The sequence below is a fragment of the Pipistrellus hanaki genome (genome assembly GCF_964339955.1).
Source record: "Pipistrellus hanaki genome assembly, chromosome: 2".
NCBI classification, from domain to species: domain Eukaryota; kingdom Metazoa; phylum Chordata; class Mammalia; order Chiroptera; family Vespertilionidae; genus Pipistrellus; species Pipistrellus hanaki.
Window position 1 is genome coordinate 189,675,107 of NC_140504.1, and position 25,945 is coordinate 189,701,051.

Here is a 25,945-nt window from a genome sequence, read left to right on the forward strand (position 1 = left end):
TTGGCAAACTGTGTGTGTGTGTGTGTATGTGTGTGTGTGTAGTGTATGTGTGCATGCACACGCGTGTGTGCATGTGTTCTGTGTGTGTGTATCTGTGAGTTTGTATGTATGTGTGTGCGCGTGTGTCTGCATGCCTTGTGTGAGAATCTGTATGTGTGTGTGTGTGTATGGGTGACTATGTGAGTGTGTGTGTGTGTGTGTGTGTGTGAGTGAGTGTGTGTGCGAATGTGTGTGAGTGTTTGTGTGTGAATGTGTGCATGTGAGTGTGGATGTGAATGTGTGTATGTGTGAGTATGTGTGCATATGTGTGAGTGGGTGTATGCGTGTGCGTGTGTCTGCCTGCCTTGTATGTGTGTGAGAATCTGTATGGGAGTGTGTGTGTGTGTGTGTGTGTGTGAGAGAGAGAGAGAGAGAAAGAGTATGGGTGTGAGTGTGTGTGCGCGCGTATATGTGCATGTGAGTGTGTATGTGTGTGTGTGTGTGAGAGAGAGAGAGAGAGAGAGAGAAAGAGTATGGGTGTGAGTGTGTGTGCACGCGTATGTGTGCATGTGAGTGTGTGTGTGTGTGTGTGTGTGTGTGTGCCTGCCGTGGTGTGGGAACACTACAGGCAATGTAGTGTTGGGGTTATAAACACAGACTCAGGTCAGACGGGCTGAGTCAAATCCACCAGCACCACGTCCCTGAGCCTTTCCCCCTCGTCTCACTGGCAACCGCTTTGGGCCATTGGAGAAGGTGCCAGCACCTTCCCGGGGCCAGAGCCGCTCCTGCTGGCCTCCTGAGGGAACAGCATTCACATCTCCACGCGCCATATTCTCCTGCGATGCCAGCGGGGGAGGCGGGCAGGGATTGCTGGCCAGCAGTGGACCCAGGGCATTACCCCCTCCCTGGGCGGCTTCCCGGGCTGCGAGTCCCGCAGGCCCTGTCCAGAAGGGTGTTGCACCTTGTTGCATGCTGTGTCCCGGCCATCTGGAAATTCAGCATAACCTAGGCCCGCGCTGTTTATTCTGCACTGAGACCCAAAAATGGCGGAGTGGCTTGGGACTTGCCCTCCTGTCACCCAGGTTCCGCTGGGATAGTCCCACCCAGGCCATCACCATCAGGACAGCTGGCGTGGGTCCCTGCTTGGGGGCGCAGGTGGGAGCTGGGCCTTAACCCAGGCATGCCCAGAGTGGGTGCCTCTGTCACTCACCTCCAGGAAGGGCTGCCTTTTTCTAATTCGGCATAAAGACGCTTCCTTTGCTGGCGGGAGCCCTGCTGGTGTCCACGGGCACTCACAATAAGAGAAATGCAAATTAAAACTCCACTGAGCCTAAACCAGTTTGGCTCAGTGGATACAGCGTCAGTCTGTGGACTGAAGGGTCCCAGGTTCGATTCCTGTCAAGGGCATGTACATTGGTTGCAGGCACATCCCCAGTAGGGGGTGTGCAAGAGGCAGCTGGTCTCTCTTATCGACGTTTCTAGCTCTCTATCCCTCTCCCTTCCTCTCTGTGGAAAATCAATAAAATATATTTAAAAATAAATAAATAAAAAATTTAAAAAAATAAAACTCCACTGAAATATCATTTGTATGTATCAGAATAGATAAAAATCCAAAAGCCAGACAGCCTGCCCTGTTGGCAAGGCTGTGGGGGGAGGGGTACGGGTGCTGTGGAGGGCAAAATGCCCACAGAGGGCCAATCGGTGTGTCCATCACATCATGAATGTGTTTGTCCTTTGGCTCAGCGACCCCTCTTCTAGAAATGTGCTCTGTGAAGGCACACAGGCACACCCAGAGCAATTCCTGGGAAATTGTTTTATTGCCACATTATTCTGAATTGGATTAGAAATAACCAAAGTAGCCGTGTAGAGCGGACGCTTGAAACTAGCAATGACACCTCCAAATGGAATACGTCTGTTTTGGGAGGGAGGCCTTCTCTCTGTCTCTGTGGCAGACAGGAAATCTCCATGAGGGCAACGAGGGAAAGGGACAAGGTGAAGGGCAGCGCAGGAGGGGAGAGAGGGGTTGCATTTATGTAGGAAAGGGTGAAAGTGTGAACATGTATTTGCTGCTATTGCCATAAACCTTAAAGGACACGCAAGAAGTTCATTGAAACGGTTGCCTAGGGAGGGAAAGCAGGGCGAGCATGGGAACGGGGCGGGCACAGATACGTGAGAGGAAGATTCCTCGTATGTGATTTTTAGTCCCGTGATGGTATTTCCTATTCAAAAGAAAGTGAGCATCAGTAAACGCATTCCTCTGCCTAAGACAGCTGCCAAATGTTAGACCATATAGTCTCACCCGGGAATGAGCAAACTATGGCCTGTTCGCCAAGTCTCTGTGTTGCCTGGTTTTGCACAGCTTATACACTAAGAATGCTATTTGCATTTTACATTGGGGGGTGGGGGGAGGAATCAAAAGAAGGAGGATATTCTGACAATTCTGTTTCAGGTGGTGTATGTTATCAACTACATTTCCTTTCCTTTGGTGGGTGTGGTTGTGTGCACGCAGGTAAATAATTTGCACGGAGGAGAAGGGGTGAGCCCTAGATTGGAAGATTGCCATTTGGCATCTCCCCTCTCCCCTCACCCTGCCCGGCAGATGCTCTGGTCAGGATTTCCTCATAAAACACCCAGAAAGCAGCCACACCAGCAGGAAGAAGCATCCTGAGGTTGAAATCAGCCACCCCTGGGATTTTGGGGTGCGGTGGAGGAGGAAGTAATAAAAGAATGGATGAGCAGCCAGTACTACCCTGTTTCCCCGAAAATAACAGTATCTTATATTAATTTTTTCTCCCAAAGTTGCGCTATATATCAGGGGATGTCTTATCTTTCCATGTGCTAGGTTTTATTTTCAGAGGATGTCTTATTTTCGGGGAAACACGGTAATATTGTCTTTACCAATTCCTCGCCTGGCAAGGTATCTGGACTTGGGCATCTCAGCTCTGGCTTCCTGAGCAAAGAGGCAAGGCTGCAGGGCACAGGCCGCAGCCACCCACGAAGTTAAGCTTCATTCTTCCTCACAGGACCCTGTGTCGGTTCCTTTGTTAGTGCTTCCAATCCAAGCTTCTCTCACGGACTTGTGGTGTGGCCAGGCTGGTTCTGCCAAAGGGAGGCATCGAACGTAGGCCAGTTTGCAATCTCAACAGAAGAAAAGGAAATTATACAGGGGTGGGCAAAAATAGGTTAGTTGTGAGTATGGGAAACAGAGTTTATTTTTGTATTATTACTTATTAATTGTTATATTATTTTCCATGGGAACAACTGTAAACCTACTTTTGCCCACCCCTGTAGAGTGTCATTATCTTGTGTATAATTTAAAAGCACGCACACATATATCTAAATGAACAGATGAAGGATAAACTGGTAGTGGAGAAGGAAGATAAAGGGGGGGAAAGGGATAAAATGCAACAGAGGCTTGCACAAACAAATGGTGACAGTGTTTTATGAGGAGAAAGTGTGGTGCAATTGGTTAATTAATGAGTCAATTATAAATGCATTTATCCTTTGACTCAGCAACTCCACTTCAGAAAATCTACATTAATATAAGAGAAACATTCAAATTGACCATACCTCCATGACGACCATTGGCCAATCAGGAGTGGGTATGCAAATTAACCCAACAAAGATGGTGGGTTATTTTGGATACATGGGCACAGGCACGGAGCAGCCAGGCGGGGTGGGACACCTACTATGAGGGGGAGGGCAGAGGGAGCTACAGGAGCAATGCTCCAGTTGGGAGCAAGGACTTACAGGCTCCCAGGAGGCCAGGAGTGAAGCCATGGAAAGGAAGACCTATTCGTACACAAATCTTTGTGCAACAGGCCTCTAGTCTCTCTATATATAAGCCTAAGTGTCTGGCCAGCTATCCAACCAATAGCTATGATGTGCACTGACCACCAGAGGGCAGATGCTCATTGTAGGAGCTGCCATGATGCACAATGGCCATATAAAAAGAAATGGCACTACAGACCTGGTGCTGACAAACCAACACTCAGCTTCCCCCAGGTGGGACACAGGCCCTATCACCACCCCAGAATGACACCCCACCAAATCACAGCCAATGTTGCCGAAACCCCATAGTGCAAAATGTAGCCCACAGCCCAGCCCACCCTGGAAAGGGTCACGGTGGGCACTGGGTAATGACATCACATAGCAGTGCCTGACTTCCTTTTCCAAGTGACTAGCCTCCTTGCAGTTTCTTCAGCCCAGGCTCACGATTTGCTTTATAGGCAGGTGCAAACATTTTACACTTTGACCAAAGTAAAGCCAAGTTCTCTTTAATCTCATATGCTTGGACGCTGGCTCTTCTGTGATCTTATCAGAATGGATGATGGAAGCTTTTTACACACCCAGCTTAAGAATGCCACCAGTCAGACAATTGTAAAATGACATCAATTTTAAGATACGTTCAGATAACATCTAATATGGATGCATTAAGGTGGCAGGTAAAAGCTGTGCATTGCAGGATAAATAAATTAGGGTAATTTTCAGACTTTACAGTTAGCCTGCTATATCTAAGCAATTGTAGATCAAAAAATATTTGGAAAAAGAAAGTTATGTTGCTGCAACATATACTATGTTCATGTATAAAAAAATCTATTGATAGAAAGGACAAGACTAGGGGTTTTCAAGTATGGTCTGATCCAGAGGCACAAGCTGCTGCTGCCTCTTCCTCTTATCCTCCTCCTCCCCCATCTTCTCCTCCTTCTCCTGCTCCTGCTCCTGCTCCTCCTCCTCCTCCTGCTTCTTCTCCTCTTCCTCTTCTCCTTATGCTCCTCAATCCCATCCTCCTCCTCCTGCTCCACCTCTTCTCCTCCTCCTCCTCCTCCTCCTCCTCCTCCGCCTCCTCCTCCTCCTCCTCCTAATCCACCTCCTCCTCCTCCTCCTAATCCACCTCCTCCTCCTCACCTAGGACTTTTGTTCTAATTTTTTCTTTTTGATTTCCGTGCTTATCTACTTGAGAGGAGATTTCACACCTGGGTAAGAGTAAGCAGATTGCATTTCCTCTGTTCTCCTGCCAGCTAACCGCACCTTCTTTTGGCTTTTTCTTTTTTTGTTGTACTCTATGGCTTCCTTCTTTCTGTCCAGCAAGGCAAGCTCCATTCAGCCTCAGTGCCTTACCTCAGCAGCTCCCTCTGCTGGCGTTGACTTTCCCTTGCCACCTAGGGCTGACTTCATATCACCTCAAGCGCCTTCTTCTATGCAGCAGCTCCCCTGGCCACTCCACCTCAACCACATACCCTGCCTTTCCTTCCCCTCTCCTACTTTCCTGTTCCATTTTCCTTACATTACTTATGGCTATCTTTTCCCTCTTGTAATTTTTTTATTGGCTGCATCTGTTTCCTCCCAGTGGCTTATAAGTGCCAAGAGGCAGGACCTTGCCTGTCTGGCTTTTGCTGGGTCCTCAAGGCTGGATTCTGTGCCTGGAACATTAAAATTGCTCAATGAATGTCCTGTGGAATGAATTAATGAATGGAAAATGGGAAAAACAGAATCACCTACCTCATGGGACCACTAATAAAACTGAATGAGAAAATCCATTTGAGATGCTTGGCCTGGCACTTGCCACTAAGTGAGTGCCAGTGAGTGGGAGGCGTTGAGACACTGCTTCTGCTCTTGTTGCTGCTGTCCTGGCCTCTGAGTGCCTTTCTCTGTCCCGCTGTCACTCGGGTGGAAATGACTCCCAGGCCAGGACCCAGTTGAAAAGTGGGGAAGTCCCTGGGCCCACCCGCTGGCCCTTTCATTGCCTCTGTGCTGCGGAAAGTGGGTTACGTCATTTATTCCCTCGGGGAACGGTGCTCATGGGTAGCTTTGTCCTTGAAAAGTCTCCTGGGTGAGGTTTGACCTAAACGTGAGGAGCTCAGATGGTCTGGATTTGGTTTTCCAGGTCTTCAGAGACTAGCAAAAGCCTCATCACTTCACTGGCCAAATGAAAGCACCAGAAATCAGAGAGGGAAGGTGATAGGCAAAAAGGCTGGGTTTTTCTCTCTTAAAAATTCAGATTTTCTGAAAGAGCTTTTTCTTTGAGAGAATCCTTTTCTCCAAGAGTCCATTCCCGGAGTTTCTTGAGCTAAGACAAGTGCAGTACCATCCTTAGACCTGAGTCTCCAGGGCCCTGCTCTGGGTGGGGCCTCGAAGACCGAGGGATGTGCCTGTGGAGCTGGTGGTTCCCTTCTAGACCGTGCTCTGCAGTTTCCTCGTCCAAACAGCTGAGTCACCTCCAGAGCCCATGTAGGTCGTTTGCCCGCGTTCTCCCTCTTGCATGGTGACATATGATGCCACATGAACAAGAAATAAGCCGAGGTGCTGGCTGCAAATGAAGGAGATCAGAAATGGGTGTGAGAGGAAGGAGATGATGAATTCAGTTAAGAACTTGGAAGCCGCTGAAACTACAGGGACTTATTGATTACAGTCTTTTCGGAAGTCTGGTATGACTCTCGAAGAGGGCTCTGTGACCCGTTGGCCTTGAACCTCCCTTTCAGTGTAGCAAAGAGGGCATGTTATTATCAATCACAAGGTAACAAGGCCCTGTGATGTCCGGTGGAAGCTGGGCATAACGGGAGGACATGGTGGGTGCGAGTGACTCAAGGGGTGAGCCAGTTCGGTACCATTAAGTGCCTCCCCAGATTCTTGCAGCCTCTCCTGTGTTCTTGACCCTCAGCATTTGCTGCATCGGAGCCAGACCCCAAGCTAACAGTGAACCAGGTGTGGTTTCCAACTTTGAGTTGCTCCCAGCCCACCATTCACTTATTTTGTTAATTAATTCACATCCCATTACATCAGCTATTGAAGACTTTCCGTCTAGGATGGTCATCCTTCCGCCACTCAGTGTGAACTTGACCTTACTTGTTCTCCTTGCTATCAGGCAGGATGCCAGTTTAACTCCATCCTGAAACTGAGGACAAAATAGAAAAGATGCTTGGAATATGTATGATCTCTGTTACTATAGCCCAGAAACAACAATCATGGAGAAATGGGTACTTCATTCTGTCAGATGGTGCACACTAGGACCCAGAGGCTCAGCTGGCTGCCACAGCAGGTAGCATTCACCCTGACTGGCATCCCAGTCAAGCTACCTAAGGTCATGCGTGAGAGAAATAATCAGACTTTGGGTTAAGACAGCTCTGGGTTTGGATTCTCACTCTGTGAATTACATACTGCTCATGCATTAGTGGGGGTGTATGTGTATGTGTGCACACATACACACATTTATAGAGTAAACTAGTGTCCCAGTGTCAAACAAATTTAGGATCGACAATGACAGATCAAAACACACATGTGCGGTTGGCACTAGGGAGAAATATATATGTATTACCTATGCTTGAGTCAACTTAGCCTTGTATATATAGAGAATAAACTTGCTTAATTAGACCAGCTTTCTGATGTAGCTAAACTTTTTCCAGCCCAATGAAGCACATCAACTTCTCTTTCAAGTAATTATTAGCTACACAGTAGTAAATATCAACATGAAGCAGATTATTATTGTAGATCACTCAGGGAGAACAAAGGATAAAATATTTAACTGCAGCAGTGTTTGACTATATTCTGCACAGTGAGAAAATCTGAAGTCATTTTCAAGTTCTACCATTCCTTCTTTTCAGTTGGATCAAGTTCCTAAACTTTCTAAATCTCCATTTTCAGGAGGATCCAAGATGGCTGCACAGGTAAACACCTAACCACAGCCGCACACAACAATTTCAATAAAATACAACTAAAATATAAAATGGACATTGCCCAGAGCTACAGGACGTTGACTGACTGAAAATTCTACAACAAGAGGGAAAGATAAAACCAGAAAGAAAATCAGAGAGGCTGTAAAAGCCTAAAGTATGGAGACATGCTGCGTGTGCACAGAGAGGAGGGGGAGGCTGAATTCCTTGCTGGCTTTCCCTAGCAGGAAGGAAATAAAAGCCCCCGACTTGGATGAACCCCAGAACCGACAGCGCTGAACCCCAGTTCTAGGTCAGACCCTGGGGACCCAGGCTCAAACACAGGGAGATGGGGCTGTGAGGCGGACTCCCAGGGGAGTGGCGAAAGGCAGAGCCCCCGGAGTCACGCACATTGCGCGCAGGGGACAGTCTGTTGACTCTGATGCTAGACTGCCCTAGTGGGAAGAAGACAAAAGCTACAGTCTGGGAAGAACACGATGAGGAGCGGAAGCTGCTGCCGGGCACCAGCAAGCTGGGCGCCAGCAAGGAGCCAGGCGACAGGGCCCCTGGGGGGGAGGTGCCACTGGCCCCTCGACTGCTGATCGCGGGCCATGGAGCCGAGGCCAGGGGCTGCTTCCTGGGCGGCGCTGACCCCAGCAGCAGGCTGAAGCCGTGCAGAAGGCCGTGGAGAACAAAGGGGCGCCGCAGGCCAGCCTGCTGAGCTTCCAGGACGAGGAGGAAGAAACCGAAGAAGTTTTGAATGTGAAGAAATCAAGTTATAGCAAAAGATAGTAAAATTACTTAAGAAAGAATAAAAAGAAGATCTTGAAAAATTGAATATTAAGACAGAACTCAACTCAGCAGCCAGCATTGCAACATAAATGCGTTTGAAAAAAAAAAAAAAAAAAAAAAAAAAAAAAAAAAAAAAAAAAAAAAGACAGAATGTTGGAGCAGCGGCTGCAAGGCCCAGAGTGGCCAGGCACAGGGCAGTGGCAGCCAGGCCCCGGAGCAGCAGCAGCCAGGCCCCGGAGCAGCAGCAGCCAGACCCAGAGCAGCCAGGCCTGGGGCAGTGGCATCCAGGCCTGGGGCACAGGTGGCCAAGCCCAGGGCGGCCAGGCCCAGAGCAGCCAGGCCTGGTGCAGCAGCAGTCAAGCCCAGAGTGGCCAGGCTGGGAGCGGCCAGCCATGGAGCAGCCGGGCCCAGAGCAGCAGCATCCAGGCCCGGAGCGGCAGCAGCCAGACCCGGAGCAGCTGATTGTGTAACGGACCAGAGCAACAGAGGCCAGGCCCGGTGCAGCCAGGCCCGGAACAGTTCTCTCCTTGCCTGCCCATGCCCCAGGGCTGCTTCTCAGACATGGCTGGAAACTTTGGGGGAAACTTGAGGGTCTGCTGAACCAAGTGATGAAGGCTTAGATCTGGATGTATTGAGTTATTATAGCGCTGGGGTGTTGATCTATGAGTGCCTTGTGTGGGTTCTGGATGAGGCTGGTTGATCTATTTTGAAGTGTCTTTGTGTGAAGTGTATCCTTGGGCATGTGGAGGTATTATTGATTTGAGAAAATACTAAGTAATTGATTCACTACCTGAAAAATTTAAAGTTCTGAAAGTTTAAGGTCTCTTGCCAAAAAGAAGTTTTAAAGCTAACACCCTAATTTCAATGGAGAAAGGGGAGGACAAGCCCTTCCCACCCAGAACAGGTAATCCAATTGCAGCCAGCAGCTATCTTTAAACAATGTGTCTATTTACATTTGAATGGCTATGCCTTTTGATAGCCTAAGGGCAAGTTTACATGTAAACAAGCTTGCTTCTCAGTTCCCAGGGCAGAAAAAACAAGGTTTAAAATTATTAGATTTTAAAATCTATTCTTTTCTTTTTCTTTTTTAATATATTTTATTGATTTTTTACAGAGAGAGGAAGAGAGAGAGATAGAAACTTAGATACATCGATGAGAGAGAATCATCGATCAGCTGCCTCTTGCACACCCCCTACTGAGGATGTGCCTACAACCAAGGTACATGCCCTTGACCGGAATCGAACCCGGGACCTTTCAGTCTGCAGGCCGACACTCTATCCACTGAGCCAAACCGGTTTCGGCTTAAAATTTATTCTTAAAAATATAAAAGTTTATTAATTAAAAAAAACCAAGGAAATTAAAAAACCTGATGAATAATATTAACTGTTGATTATAATAGAATCAGAGATACGGGAGGGGAGTGGACTGACAATTCTCTGGGGACTGGGGGGGGGAGGGGGCGGAGTGGTGGATGCAGGAAGAGACTGAACATAAACTGTGCACCTATGGATGAGAACAATGGGGGGTGGGGAAAGGGCAGAAGGTGGGGTGGGAACCTAGTGGAGGGAGGAAGAAATGAGGAACCTTTGTAATAATATGAACAGTAAAGATTGATTTAAAAATAAATAAATAAATAAATAAATAAATAAATAAATAAATAAATCTCCATTATCCAGCTAAGGAAAAGAAAATAGGATTCTACCGAGTCTCCTATCTGCCTACTCCAGGACTTCTGTGAGGATCAAATGAGATAAGGCAGGGGAAAACGCTTCACAGATATTTGGTCAAAGTGTAAAATGTTTGCACCTGCCTATAAAGCAAATCGTGAGACTGGGCTGAAGAAACTGCAAGGAGGCTAGTCACTAGGGAAAGGAAGCCAGGCATTGCTATGTGATGTCATTACCCAGTGCCCACAGTGACACTTTCCAGGGTGGGCTGGGCTGTGGGCTGCATTTTGCACCAAGGGGTTTCGGCAACATTGGCTATGATTTGGTGGGGTGTCACTCTGGGGTGGTGATAGGGCATGTGTCCCACTTGGGGTAAGCTGAGTGTTGGTTTGTCAGCACCAGTCTGTAGTGCCATTTCTTTTTATATGGCCAGTGTACATCATGGCAGCTCCTACAATGAGCATCTGTCCTCTGGTGGTCGGTGCACATCATAGCTATTGGTTGGATAGCTGGCCAGACACTTGGGCTTTTATATATATAGACTAGAGGCCCTTTGCACAAAGATTTGTGTAAGAATAGGCTTTCCTTTCCATGGCTTCACTCCTGGCCACCTGGGAGACTGCAAGTCGTTGCTCCCAACTGGAGCATTGCTCCTGTAGCTCACTCTGCCCTCCCCCTCATAGTAGGTGTCCCACCCAGCCTGGCTGCTCCGTGCTTGTGCCCATGTATGCAAAATAACCCACCATCTTTGTTGGGTTAATTTGCATACCCACTCCTCATTGGCCAATGGGCATCATGGAGGTATGGTCAATTTGAATGTTTCTCTTATATTAGTGTAGATTTTCTGAAGTGGAGTTGCATAAAGGATAAATGCATTTATAATTGACTCATTACTTAACCAATTGCATCACACTATCTCCTAATAAAACATTGTCACCATTTGTTTGTGCAAGCCTCTGTTGTATTTTATCCTTTTTTCCCCTCTTTATCTTCCATCTCCACTACCAGTTTATCCTTCATCCGTTCATTTAGATATGTGTGTGGGTGCTTTTCAGTTATACACAAGATAATGACACTCTACAGGGGTGGGCAAAAGTAGGCTTACAGTTGTTCCCATGGAAAATAATACAATAATTTATTACTGTAATACATTATTATTACAAGAATACCAGAATAAACTCTGTTTCCCATACTCAAACCTATAAACCTATTTTTGCCCACCCCTGTATAATTTCCTTTTCTTCTGTTAAGATTGCAAACTGGCCTAGGTTCGATGGCTCCCTTTGCCAGAACCAGCCTGGCCACACCACAGGTCCGTGAGAGAAGCTTGGATTGGAAGCACTAACAAAGAAACCTACACAGGGTCCTGTGAAGAAGAATGAAGCTGAACTCAGGGGGTGGCTGCGGACTGTGCCCTGGAGCCTTGCCTCTTTGCCCAGGAAGCCAGATCTGAGATGCTTAGTGAGAGGGCAGGGCGGGGCAAGGATGAGCTCCCGACTCCACCCCGCAGGGCGGAGTTATCCCTAGCCCTCAAAACCCCTGGACTGGGAGAAATTCGCTCTCTTCCGCCATGCTGCCGGCGTGGGTGGGAGGAGCACATGCTAGCATGGTGAAGGCTCTTTTGTTTATTGCATCGGACTTGGCTCCCTGGTGGTCCTTGGGGATCACGAAGTCTGGGCATAACATATGGGGGAACTCGTCCGGGATCCCCACCCAGGACCATGAGGGACCCCAATCCGGAGAGTCTGACTGGCCGCGGTAGGTGTGTGAGCGCTCTGGAGGGACGTAAAACCCCTCATGGAATTGGTGCCCAAAAACGCCTGGTGGACGCACCATGAAGGCCACGGGCAGGAGGATCAGAAGACGTTCTGACCTCCCTGGAGGGCCCTAGAGGGACCCTCATGGGGAGAGGAATGAATCCTCTCCAGGACGAGGTGAGCAGCGTGAGCCGTTGCCTCACCTGTGGAAAGTGAGCCTTTCCCAGGTCTGAGTTTGGTATCTGTGGGCGACATGGCGCCCCAGGATGGAGCCGGTGAAGTGTGGCCGGCGTGGTGGTGGGGGGCCCCCTGCCGGCGTTGGGTCGGAGGGGGTGCTCCCGTGGGGCTCAGTCTGCGCACTGGAGCGTGGCTGGGCAGTGGTGGCCTGGCTCGGGGAGCAGGCACCTGGTTAATTTGCTGGCTGCCCGGAGAAGGGGAAGTGGAGCTGGGAAGCTGCTGGGGCGACCCGCGCTTTCTCTCTGGGGGCCGCCTGAGTAGCGTGGCTGGGGCTGCAGTGGCAGCAGCCTCGCTCCGGGGGCCTGGGCTCTGGTGGCCTGGGCCGGCATGGAGGCATCTGGTCCCTGGCTACATGGGGTACTGGAGAAGAGCTCAAGGGCGAATCTCTGTGCTCAGTAAAGTGAAAAGGCCAGTTCAAAACGAGTGCGCATAGTTTTGGGCTGTGCTTAAAACTTTTCTGTGTACAGAATGAGCCAGAATGAGATTTAAAAATGGTGAAGATAACCGGGAGATAAATTAAAACTAGTTTCCCAAGTCATTGTAAGCAGCTTTTGAAATTCCCAGCCTTGAGGCAGATGGCTGAGAGGCTTCAGGTAAAGAATGTGTTCATTTGCATTTGAAATGCTGCTCCAGCAGCAGGTGATTGGTGGTGAAGCAGCCCACAATGGTTAGTCTTCCTTGTCATTGGTATCAACTAAGCAGAGTCATATAGCTACTTAAGTATGAATTGTGATTGACCTATGACTTACTGACATTGTCTTAAATCCTAGTAAACTGCCTCTGGTGTGGAGAGGTCTAGGGGAGGCCGGAGAGCGCAAGACTATTAGCTCTCCTACAAAGAGATTATTAGTGCTTTGTTTGAACTTCAGAAAAAAAATTTGAGATCTGAAAAAACTGTATGATTAGATTTGTTGCTGAAACTTTAAATAAGCAGGATGTATTAGAAATGTAATGTTATTAATCTAAAAAAATGCCAAATATATTTGACTTGCCAGCTTTAAAAGCTCAAAGTATAAATTGAATTAGGAAAAGTTAATTGCAGTAACTAGATGCCTAGAATATGGCAGACTAAACTGTATTATATGTGTTAAGAATAAGCAGTAATGATCGAAAATCTCAAGGGTTGATTTATTCTCATTTGTCAGATGAAAAAGTATGTAATGCTTACACTTAAAAAATTATTTTAAGTCAGTTTTTCTGAAGTAATGTTTAATGTAACATGAAATTTTATATTTGATTTGTTTTGTTTTGCTTTTCTCATATGCCATTGCTGTTGAATTTGGGCTTGTACCTGCATCTTGTATTTTGTTTAAACTTTGGGAATCATTTTTACTTTCAGTCATGTGTATCTACTTTATAGGTTTAAGTAGACTTCATCACAAAGGTTTATAATTTATTTAGAATTGTGTTAAAACAATGTGAAAACAATTATTTGTATGATTTAACCCCCCAAGACTGCTCGGACAATTTTCACCGATGTTCTGCGTGGGGGGAGTAGAGAGGCTTAGAAATGCTGATAGATCTGTATCTGTAGGAAAAATGTGGCATTTTAAATTTCGAGAGGCCTGGGAACAGGTACTGGACCTGCTCCCTCCTCCCTTGTCTTTTCTTTAAAATTTGAGGCATGGTTATGTATTTTTGGAAGATAAGATTTTTATAAAAATTATAAAGATTATGTCCTGGCAGGTTAGCTAGGCGAGGCAAGCCTGTTAGTTTCCTGATGGGCATTGGGGCACCCTATTTAGTCTTGAGAGAGCCAATAGGACCCGTACATCAGCCCAGGAAGCCACCGGACAAATTGCCTGTTTTCCTTGGACATCAAGAAGGACTGTGGTCCTCGGAAGGAACACGTACTGGGGGAATGCAGCTGTTGAACTGGTCCAAAGTGGAACAACGGATCTTTGAGGAGCTAAAAAAGGCTCTCATCTCAGCAGCTGCCCTAGCCTTGCCGGACGACGTGGAGCCCTTCCACCTCTACGTGAGTGAGGTAAGAGGCATTGCCAAAGGGGTTCTCATTCAGACTCTAGGCCCCTGGAAGAGACCTGTTGCCTATCTGTCTAAGAGATTGGACCCTGTGGCAGCAGGGTGGCCAGCGTGCTCCCAGGCAGTGGCCACCACAGCATTGCTGGTGAAGGAAGGAGGCAGATAAGCGGACTCTGGATCAGGAGCTAACCTGGATGGGTCAGGCTTTTCTCCTGGACCAGCCCTGTGTCTGGATTCATAAGACTCTGACCATCAACCCTGTCAGCCTGCTTCCAGATGATGATGAGGGAACCCATTCATGACTGCATAGAGGTAACAGACAATAAGGTACTGTTCACGGATGGGAGCAGTTACGTTCAGGATGGGACCTGATATGCAGGGGCAGTGGTAGTCACCTTGGACCACACTATTTGGGCACAGTTCCAGAACTTTTGGCCTTAATCCAGGCCCTTTGATGGAGACACTGTGCCATCCACAGAGGAAAGAGGGTTACCAACTGCAGCCAGAAGGAATTGGCTGAACAGAAGCAAGCCACTGAAGGACCAGATGGTTGATGGACCCTTCAGATGACAAGACTGTTGGTCCCAGAGGCTCTAGGTCAGAGTTGCCCGGTGACACCAGGTTAAGTGTCACCAAGACTTCTGAACTTCTGTGAGGCAGAGTTGCTAGAAGTACTGTCTGTGCACAGGTAAATGCTAAGCAAGGTAAGGGGATCCCCCCTGGGAATTCAGGTCCCAGGGAACCTCCCCAGGAGAGCATTGGTAGGTGGATTTCAGAGATTAAACCACCAGCATTAAGGTCTAGTTTTTATAGACACTTCAGATTAGGTTGAGGTATACACCACTGTCAGATAACAGCCCCACCTTGGTAGCTAAGGTATCTCAGAGTATGGCTCTAGCCTTAGGACAGGTAGGTGCGACTCGGGAGGAAGGGGGTTTAACTAAATGTGTCTTAGAATCGGTGAAAATTGGACCAACCCCCTGTCCTTTGCCCTCTTGAGGGCCAGGTGTACCCCTTACTGGGACAAGTTTCCCCTTTTTGGGAGGGGATCATGTATGGTAACCATTTTCTTGCTCAAGTCCTTACAGGCTCTGCAGTTTGCTTGTTCCAGATGCACTGCCAGTGCCCACCACAGACCCTGTAGCCCCGGAACTCAATGTGGGTAAAGAAATTCACTGCCCAAGGACTCAAAGGGATGCTGCACTGTTATCCTGAGCACGCCCACTGCTGTTGAAGTAGATGGCACCCAGACCTTACTACATGACTCCCAGCTCCTGCATGGCCTGGATCCTGGCAACTACAGGCCAGGAGGAGAACTGATACCTGCAGGAGGGGAACTGGACTTCAGTGAGGACAATACTGATGGGAACTGTGGTACTAAGGGTCTTGTTAACTGTATTTGTTGTTTATGCTGAAAGGAAGTAGGCTGAGTCAATGATTTGACTAGGCACATTAGACAAGGGGGGAATGAGAGGGCAGGGCGGGGCAAGGATGAGCTCCCGACTCCACCCCGCAGGGCGGAGTTATCCCTAGCCCTCAAAACCCCTGGACTGGGAGAAATTCGCTCTCTTCCGCCATGCTGCCGGCGTGGGTGGGAGGAGCACATGCTAGCATGGTGGAGGCTCTTTTGTTTATTGCATCGGACTTGGCTCCCTGGTGGTCCTTGGGGATCACGAAGTCTGGGCATAACACTCAGGTCCAGATACCTTGCCAGGCGAGAAATTGGTAAAGACAATACTATTGTAGTACTGGCTGCTCATCCATTCTTTTATTACTTCCTCCACCACCACACCCCAAAATCTCAGGGGGGATTGATTTCAACCTCAGGATGCTGCTTCCTGCTGGGGTAGCTGCTTTCTGGGTGTTTCATGAGGAAATCCTGACCAGAGCATCTGCCGGGCAGCGTGGGGGGAGAGAGGAGATGCCAAATGGCAATCTTCCAATCTAGGGCTCACCCCTTCTCCTCTGTGCAAATTATTTACCTGCGTGCACACAACCACACCCACCAAAGGAAAGGAAATATAGCTGACAACATACACCACCTGAAACAGAATTGTCAGAATATCCTCCTTCTTTTGACCCCCACCCCCCCTTCCCCATCTAAGAACGCAAATACCATTCTTAGTGTATAAGCTGTGCAAAGAGACTTGGCCAACAGGCCATGGTTTGCTCATTCTCAGATGAGACTATATTGTCTAACATTTGGAGGCTGTCTTAGGCAGAGGAATGCGGTTGCTGATGCTCACTTTCTTTTGAATAGGAAATACCATCACGGGGCTAAAAATCACACAGCGAGGAATCTTCTTCTCAAGCATCTGTGCCCGCCCCGTTCCCATGCTCACCCTGATTTCCCTCCCCAGGGAACCGTTTCAATGAACTTCTTGAGTGTCCTTTAAGGTTATGGCAATAGCAGCAAATACGTGTTCACACTTCCACCCTTTCCTACATAAATGCAGCTGCCGCCCGATGCCCTTCACCTTGTTCCTTTCCCTCGCTGCCCTCAGGGAGATTTCCTGTCTGCCACAGAGACACAGAGAAGGCCTCCCTCCCTAAACAGACGTATTCCATTTGGAGGTGTCATTGCTTATTTCATGAGTCCGCTCTACACGGATACTTGGGTTATTTCCAATCCAATTCAGAATAATGTGGCAATAAAACAATTTCCCAGAAATTGCTCTGGGTGTATCTGTGTGCCTTCATAGAGCACATTTCTAGAAGAGGGGTCGCTGAGCCAAAGGACAAACACATTCATGATGTTGATGGACACGCCGATTGGCCCTCTGTGGACATTTTTTAAATATAATATATTTTATTGATTTTTTACAGAAAGGAAGGGAGAGGCATAGAAAGTCAGAAACATCGATGAGACAGTAATATTGATCAGCTACTTCCTGCACAACCCCCTCTGGGGATGTGCCCGAAACCAAGGTACATGCCCTTGACCGGAATCGAACCTACGACCTTTCTCTCCACAGGCTGACTCCACTGACAGAGAGTTTCGGGCTCTGTGGGCATTTTGCCCTCCCACAGCAGCCGTCCTCCTCCCCCACAGCCTTGCTGACAGGGCAGGCTGTCTGACTTTTGGATTTTTATCTATTCTGGTACATACAAATGATATTTCAGTGGAGTTTTAATTTGCATTTATCTTATTGTGAGTGCCCGTGAACAGGAGCAGTGAGTGCCAGTGGGAAGGCTGAGTCTTTTAAGTTTGAATGTTTAAAAATTGTTTCTGAACACCGACGATGCTGAAAGCACTTTTTGTCTGAGAACATCCATCCTATCTAAAATTGAAACCACTTTTACCCACTTGCCCAAAACCAATTCCAGCATGTAATAATTACAAGAGTTCCATCAAAAGGTTGATGGAACTTGGGAGGCTCAACAAGGGCTGAGCCACATATATAGTTTTACCTGATGGACCAGCTAATCAGCACTTCCCCCAAACCTGAATAGGATTGCTTGCTGCCAGACAGCTCAGAGTATCTGAAATCTGCAAATTATTGCCTCCTTTGGCCAAACACATGAACAGCTGTAGGCTATTCCCCAATCTGACAATACTTCTGTACCTTACCCTTTGAAACCTTACCCTTTGTATGTCTCCACCTTGCCTTAGCACATATTGTGTTAATAAATACCATGGGGTCCTTAGATAAGGAGTAGTCTTCAGTTCCTTTAGCTGAAGCTCCTCTGGTCCCCAATTGTAGAGGGCCCCCTGGGAATGCACGTGGATATTCTTTACATTGATGTCAGCTGAGTCCGAGGTGATTGGCACAGCAGATTCCTGGTATTGACTCTCACTCCATAGATGAAAAGGACTCCCAAATGGCTGGAGACTTATCAGTACTGACTTCTTATCTTTATTGGTGTGCTGGGAATGAGGGAATGAATAGAACCTGGGCACACCCAAAATGCCTTTGATCCTAAGCTTTTCAGGGAAACCCCCCTTTATTCTTTTGGAGTAAATAAATGTGCTGCATGGCTCGGTTGTCATCTGTCTCTCCAGAAGAAAAAGGGCAACGGCCAACCTGGAACCCAGCTTTGAATCTTTTTCTGTGTCGGCTCTCTTTATTTCATATATTTCTCAATCCCTGGCCGCCTATACCAAGAACCTGTTTCATCTCTCTTCCAGCGCTGGACGCAAAGAAGGGATATCCCTCCAACTAAGGCTCCCACGCCCAATGCCTTGCAAAATTATCTTTTGTTTTTTGGACTCCTTTTTAATCATCTATGCATCAGCTCTTTTCTCCAGAATGCTGAACCCTTCTAACGCTGGGACAAGAATCCCAGCACCCACTCCTTCTTGCCATTCCTTCTCCATCTCTATTGCTTCTGTTCCTTGCATTATTCCTACCCAGCAGGCTGGCTATATAATTTTTGTATCAATTGTTTATTCTTTGTCCTTCTCCACTAAAAAGGCAAACCTTGAGTACAGGTGGTTTGTTTTGTCCACTGGTGTATTCCAAGTGCTTGGATTAGTCCTTGGGTGAAGGATGCTGTCAAGAGACCAAATCATGGACTTTGAATTCTTGTGGGGAAAACCATGAAAGGTTGTGACAAGAGTGGCCATGTGGGCTGCCAGCAGAGTCCGAGAGGGCTGTGGCCTGGATGCAGTGCCAGGGCCCCCCAGGATTGGGGCTGTCAGGGAGGCAGACTGGCCCCCCAGTCTACAATCTGGTCATTGTAGACATGACCAGATTGCAAAACTGCAGTGCTCCACAAAAGACGAAGGTCTACCCTAGCCCCTCCCCTCTGAACCCTGACTAGGGCTAAAGCAAACAGCGAAAATCCCTGGTGGACAGAGATGCCCAGAGGGTGATGGGTCTGCTAGGCACAATCCCACCAAATGAGTGGCTTAAATCGCGGGATGTGTTGCTTCACCGTACTTGTGGCCAGAAGTCTGAGATCAAGGTGAAAACGTGGCTGATTCTTCTGAGGGCTCTGAGAGAGAATCTGATCCATCCTCTCCCCTCACCGCCGAGGTTTCCCACCACCTCCAGCGTTTCTTGGCTTATAGAAGCGAGGCCAATCTCAACCTCCATCCTCACATGGTGTCCTCGCTGTGTGTGTCTGAGCCCAAATCTCCCCTATTTGTAAAGACACCAGTACTAGTGGACTCGGCCGAATAGCTTTATCTTAACCAAACACATCTTCAAAGGCCCTGTTTTCCAATAAGATTACCCTCCAAGATACTGGAAGTTAGGGCTTCCACATAGGACTTGGCCAGGGGGGCTCAGTGCACCCTCACACAGGTCTAGCATTTGCACTAAATTGCATCTCCAAGGTGAACGCTGCCTCGAAGGCTGTTAGCACAGTCGAGGCTCTGCTGCAGTCACCAGCAACCTCAGTGACCAGTGACTGAAAACAACACATCCTTCTCCCTCAGTCCAGGGAGGGTCTGTGGGTCTCCCCCGGGTTGGTTTTCTCCTGCCCTGACTCAGGGATCCAACCTGCTGCCTCCTCTGGTCCCAGCACGAGGGATCGGGAAAGGTCCTTCGGTACCACTTCTCGGATGCTCTAACCAGAACCAGCCAGGTGGAGTTAACCTGACAGCCGGTTAGCTCTCTGCCACGCTAACCGGCTGTCAGGGAGTGTGTTTACCGAAGGCCCATGCTACTCTCTGGAGGCACTCTCACCCTATTTGCATACCCAACTCCCATCCTTCCCAAGGAGGCAGCTATTTAATGGGAGCTGGAGTTCAGAGTACACAAGACCAGCACTCGGAGCTATCAACGCCGGCGTTCTCTGAGAGGTAACACCCCTAAATTCATGCCCTGTCTGGGGTATGGGTCCTGCTCAGAGGCTGCCTTTAAGACTGGAGTGTTGTGTATATGTGTCCATGGATATTTATGCATGTGTATGTTGCATACATGAACATACACATGCATGCACATGATTTGGGGGGATGTGCACAAATGTGCTGTGTGGGTATGTGAGTGATTGTATGAAGGGTCTGCATTAGCGGGTGAGCTCAGGAGTGTGTATATGCATGCATATGTGCGTGACTGTGTCTGCATTTGCGCATGTGTATATATGTAAGGGGTTAGAAAGCCTTACAAAGAAAAGGCGCTATGCTTTCGTTTTTTGCGGGAAAATTAGAGATTGGACTTCATAAATGGAAGTCCCTAGCCCTGGATCCGGTTGGAACAAGTAAGCTATGTCTAATGGGCGGTGGGGAGAGGGGCACAACCTATGACCTTGGGAATCTCCGAGTTGGTTGGGATGACCTGGTTGCAACCTCCAGGAACTCTCAATCAGATGGGGAGCATGGACATCTCCTGAGAGTACCTTGTGGGGGTCTCCTTGAGTTTGAGGCCTGCATGTGTGTGAAAAGAGTCAAACAGAGCTGGCAAGGGTCAGGAAGCGCCATGTGTGCACACTCCTTGTGTGCTCGTGGGTGAGAAGGTAGTCATCCTAGATCGAGGGCATGTCTGTGAGTTCCCTTGAAGGTTCCTTTCTCAGGGCTGCTGAGCAGGGCCAGGGCAGAAGCTGGGATCACCTGGGAGAGGAGTCTAGGCCAATCCATCTGCATTTCTCACGCAAGGAACTGTCACCATGAAGACCCTTCTGATATTGGCCTTGGCCATGGCCTTTGGTAAGAGCAAACCCTGACCTCTGGCCACAAGTGGGCAGTCCAAGATGAAAGCAGCCTTAGCCCCAGCTTTCCTTCTCATTTCCACAGGCCCTCTCTCTCAGTGGGCGGGAGAGAGGCCCTAGTGGGAGGGCAAGGAGCAGGGAGGGACAGAGAAGGAGGACACAGGGCCCCCTGCCCCATCACCAGGCGATGTCTTCCAGGCCCGCTGCAGACCCACGGGAACTTGCAGGATTTCGGGGAAATGATCAAGTTTACCACAGGAAAGAATGCTGTGTCCGATTATGCCTTCTATGGCTGCTACTGTGGCTTAGGCGGCCACGGAACCCCCAAGGATGCAACGGATCGGTGAGGCCATTCCAGCCCTCCCCTCCCTCTGCCCACTCGTGGCCCCCCGCAGGGCTAGGAGCTGCCAGGGCAGGGTTGGTGCCCATCGTCACAGAACCCCAGAAGGTCCCAGCTGGGAAAGCAGCTAGCATGTTGGAAACTCTGCTCTAGACCATTGCAAGGTCATTGGGTCTCTTCCAGGGCCAAGGGGCCAGACCAAGGGGGACCGGGCTCCCTGGAGCTGTGGGGAAGCTCTCCTCCCAAATCATCTCTCCTTGCCACAGGTGCTGCGCTGCACATGACTGTTGCTACAGACGCCTGATTAGGCAGAAATGTGGCACCAAGTTTCTGCAGTACAACTTTGATTACCGAAAGGGCCAAATCGTCTGCGGTAATGACATCCTACAACTTCACCCTGTCTCCTTGGTCTCTCTTATTGAGTGTCCGCTGTGTCAGGCACTGAGCTGAGCACCAGAGATAGAAATACAAAGGAATGCCCTGGCCCGTATGGCTCAGTGGGTAGAGCACCAGCCGTGGGTTCAATTCCAGCAGCACCTACCTCTGTTGCAGGCTGGATCCCCAGCTCCCAGGAGGCAACCAATCCATGTGTCTCTTTCACATTGATGTATCTCTCTCTCTTTGTGTCTCTCCTCTTCCCTTCCACTCTCTCTAAAAATCAATGGGAAAATATCCTCAGGTGAGGATTAAAAAAAGAGAGAGAGGGGAAGAAATACAAAGGGACAGTGTCCCTGCCTCTGGGAGCTTGTGGGTGAGTGGGAAGTAAAGAAAAGGAAAACACTAGATGGGAGATTCCAATAGGAAGTTAGCCAAAGGGCAGGGCCCTGAGAACAGGCTGCAGTCCAGGAAGGCTCCTGACCTCCACGCTGAGTCTTTAAGGCTGTGCCGGCACCAGGGGAGAGGAGGGCTGGGGGTCTTCCTACACCAGGGTCAAAGGGCCCCAAGGGAGCCGGAACCCTTCTGTGAGCCTGAAGGAGAGATGAGGCTGAAGGAACAGGGAGGGGCCAGGCCAAGCCCAAGGCCATAGTGTATTTAGATTTTGTCCTAGAGCAATAGGGAGCTCTTGAGCAAAGGAGTGGCATGAACTGGTTCACCTGAGACCAATGGAACTTGGGGGCAGGGCAGCAGTGAGAAGACCATTGCCATTGGACATATGACAATGGTAGTCTTGATGGGAAGGGCGGAGAGTGACCTATCAGGTGGAATCAGCAGAGCTGATTGGGTAGAGGGATAGGGAGCTGCAGGTGGTCCAGGTGGGTGAAGGGACATTTAAGAGCCTGTATAAAAACATTTAAGAGGCTTCCAGAACACCCAGGTAGACGTGAAGCAGGCGGCTGGATGTAGGGATGGGCAGCTCCAGGGAAGAGTCTGGATGGGCCACGGGTTCAGGAGTCACAGCAGAGAAATGAGAGTGGGATATGTTCACCCATTTGATGTCTAAAGGCCCAGAAAGACGATAGGAGGGTTTGTCAGAGAGGGAGAGGAGAGCTGAGAGAGAAAGTCAAGGAGTGGACAGCAGCCACTTAACACCAAGTCTCCAGGATAAGGGCTGACAAGGCTCCTCAGATTTAGAGGCAGGAAAACCACTGAGACCTCACTGGGCTGTTGCCATGGAGTGTGAGGGCAAATCCAGATGGGGTGGGGTTTGGGGGGCAGCAAGACATGAAGCCAAGACATCCCGGAGCACGTTTGGCTCTGAAGGGGAGGAGAGAGCTGGATGGTCAATGAAAGGGTTTGCCCAGTGCCCCCAGACAGCAGACCCGCTGGTGAGATTTTGAGAAAGTATTGCCTCTCCCCAACTCTTTAAGATCAGAAATGATGTCTCCCTGTCAGGACCTCTTCATAGGGCCATGTAGGTATCTTAGGCTTTGGGTTGTGAGAAGTGACATGCCCAACTCCAAGAGGCTTGGATAATGGGGAAGTCTGACTGGTCTGGCAGAGGGCAGTGCCAGGGTGGGGCAGCTTCTCAACCGTGTGGTCAGAGACCCAGCCTTTTCCCCACCTTCTGCTCCCCAACATTGGCACTGCCCTCTGCCAGACCAGTCAAATGCCAAGATGCCTGGTGCCACTCCAATATCATGGCCTTTCCCTATAGATGAGGCTTTCCCCCTTGGACATCTCTATCTGGGGGAGGAAATTAGTCCTTCCCAAAGCCCCCAGGAGACACTTCCCCTGGGGTTCATTGGCCAGAACAAGGTCACGTGATCCCAGAGACCAATCACTGAAAGGAAAAGGGGACGAGCATGACTGCTTTACACCAATCACAAGCCATTCCCAGGCCCTAGGGGCTGGGGCTTAGCACCTGGACACAGCTGTTGGGAAGAAGAAAGAGACAATGGCTGTCAGGAGGAGTCTCCCAGTGCTGGGGGCTGTGTCCCCATCAGACTGGGCGCTAGCTTCCGAGGACAGGAGCTCTGTCTTCCCATCAGACATACCCGGATCCTAGGTGCTTGCCTCGGACTAGGCGCCTCTGGAGGACGAGGGCGGTGTCTTTCCCACAGGCGCCATCAGGTAGTACCAAACCCTCAGCCAGCTCTATTTTCTTGTGATTTCAGGGAAGCAGGATTCCTGTCGCAGGCAGCTGTGTGAATGTGATAAAGCCGCTGCCACCTGTTTTGCTAGAAACAGGAAAACCTACAAGAAACAGTACCAGTTCTACCCCAACATACTTTGCCGTGGGAGGGGCCCCCAGTGCTGAGGGTCCCGCACCCTGGAAGCCTCGCTGCCCACACGGAGTTTCCCTCTCTGCCCCCCCCTCCCCGGCTAGTTCTCAGAAACGCAGGAAACACCCCTCCACCAAGGAGCCCCTCGACCCCCAGAGAGAAGCCTTCCTTCCAGAATGGGAAGCCCCAGGCCTGTGGCCTGTGCCTTTCCCCTCTTCCTTGGGGGCAGGAGGTGTCCCCATCCCCACTGTCCTCCGTGTCCCGCTTCCTGCTTAGCGTGGCAGCCACACGCCCAGGTTTCTTCTAAATAAAGCAATTAGTTCATTGGCAAAGTGTGTGTGTGTGTGTGTGTGTGTGTGTGTGTGTGAATGTGTGCATGTGAGTGTGGATGTGAATGTGTGTATGTGTGAGTATGTGTGCATATGTGTGAGTGTGTGTATGCGTATTCATGTGTCTGCTTGCCTTGTATGTGTGACATTCTGTATGGGAGTGTGTGTGTGAGAGAGAGAGAGAGAGAGAGACAGAGAGAGAGAATTGGTGTGAGTGTGTGTGTGCGCACATATGTGTGCATGTGAGTGTGTGTGTGTGTGTGTGTGTATGTGTGTGTGTGTGTGCGCCTGCCGTGGTGTGGGAACACTACAGGCAATGTAGAGTCGGGGTTATAAACACAGACTCAGGTCAGACGGGCTGAGTCAAATCCGCCAGCACCACGTCCCTGAGCCTTTCCCCCTCGTCTCACTGGCAACCGCTTTGGGCCATTGGAGAAGTGAGAGCGGTGCCAGCGCCCGTGAAGCCGGCTGTGGCTGCTCCTTCCCGGGGCCAGAGCCGCTCCTGCTGGCCTCCTGGGGGAACAGCATTCACACCTCCACGCGCCATATTCTCCTGCGATGCCAGCGGGGGAGGCGGGCAGGGATTGCTGGCCAGCACTGGACCCAAGGGCATTACCCCCTCCCTGGGCAGCTTACCGGGCTGCGAGTTCCGCAGGCCCTGTCCAGAAGGGTATTGCACCTCGTTGCATGCTGTGTCCTGGCCATCTTGAAATTCAGCATAACCTAGGGCCGCGCTTTTTATTCTGCACTGAGACCATAAATGGCGGAGCGGCTTGGGACTGGCCCTCCTGTCACCCAGGTTCCGCTGGGATAGTCCCACCCGGGCCATCACCATCAGGGTAGCTGGCATGGGTCCCTGCTTGGGGGCGCAGGTGGGAGCTGGGCCTTAACCCAGGCGTGCCCAGAGTGGGTGCCTCTGTCACTCACCTCCAGGAAGGGCTGCCCTTTTGTAATTCAGCATAAAGACGCTTCCTTTGCTGGCAAGAGCCCTGCTGGTGTCCACGGGCACTCACAATAAGAGAAGTGCAAATTAAAACTCCATTGAAATATCATTTGTATGTATCAGAATAGTTAAAAATCCAAAAGCCAGACAGCCTGCCCTGTTGGCAAGGCTGTGGGGGGAGGGGTACGGGTGCTGTGGAGGGCAAAATGCCCACAGAGGGCCAATTGGCATGTCCATCAACATCATGAATGTGTTTGTCCTTTGGCTCAGTGACCCTCTTCTAGAAATGTGCTCTATGAAGGCACACAGGCACACCCAGAGCAATTTCTGGGAAATTGTTTTATTGCCACATTATTCTGAATTGGATTGGAAATAACCCAAGTATCCGTGTAGAGCAGACTTATGAAACAAGCAATGACACCTCCAAATGGAATACGTCTGTTTAGGGAGGGAGGCCTTCTCTGTGTCTCTGTGGCAGACAGGAAATCTCCCTGAGGGCAGGGGGGGAGAAAGGAACAAGGTGAAGGTCAGCGGGCTGCAGCTGCATTTATGTAGGAAAGGGTGGAAGTGTGAACATGTATTTGCTGCTATTGTCATAAGCCATAAAGGACACGCAAGAAGTTCATTGAAACGGTTGCCTTTGGAGAGAAACCAGGATGAGCATGGGAACGGGGCGGGCACAGATGCGTGAGTGGGAGATTCCTTGCTGTGTGATTTTTAGCCCCGTGATGGTATTTCCTATTCAAAAGAAAGTGAGCATCAGTAAACGCATTCCTCTGCCTAAGACAGCCTCCAAAGGTTAGACAATATAATCTCATCCGGGAATGAGCAAACTATGGCCTGTGGGCCAAGTCTCTAGACTGCCAGGCTTTGCACAGCTTATGCACTAAGAATGGTATTTGCATAATTACATGGGGGCGGGGGTCGAGTGGGGTGGGGATCAAAAGGAGGACATTCTGACAATTCTGTTTCAGGTGGTGTATGTTGTCAGCAACATTTCCTTTCCTTTGGT

At 49.4% G+C, this 25,945-nt stretch overlaps 1 protein-coding gene across 1 annotated transcript; it reads left to right on the forward strand.

Annotated features, from left to right (window-relative positions):
- Window positions 1–19,786: 19,786 nt before the first annotated feature.
- Window positions 19,787–23,696, forward strand: LOC311618019 (phospholipase A2, membrane associated-like; the record flags this gene model as incomplete). The annotated part of the gene is made up of 5 exons (XM_084875184.1): window positions 19,787–19,813; window positions 20,606–20,656; window positions 20,857–21,001; window positions 21,265–21,371; window positions 23,554–23,696. The coding sequence occupies exons 2-5, from the start codon at window positions 20,617–20,619 to the stop codon at window positions 23,694–23,696; spliced, it is 435 nt and encodes a 144-aa protein (XP_084731310.1). The 5' UTR covers window positions 19,787–19,813; window positions 20,606–20,616.
- Window positions 23,697–25,945: the final 2,249 nt, after the last annotated feature.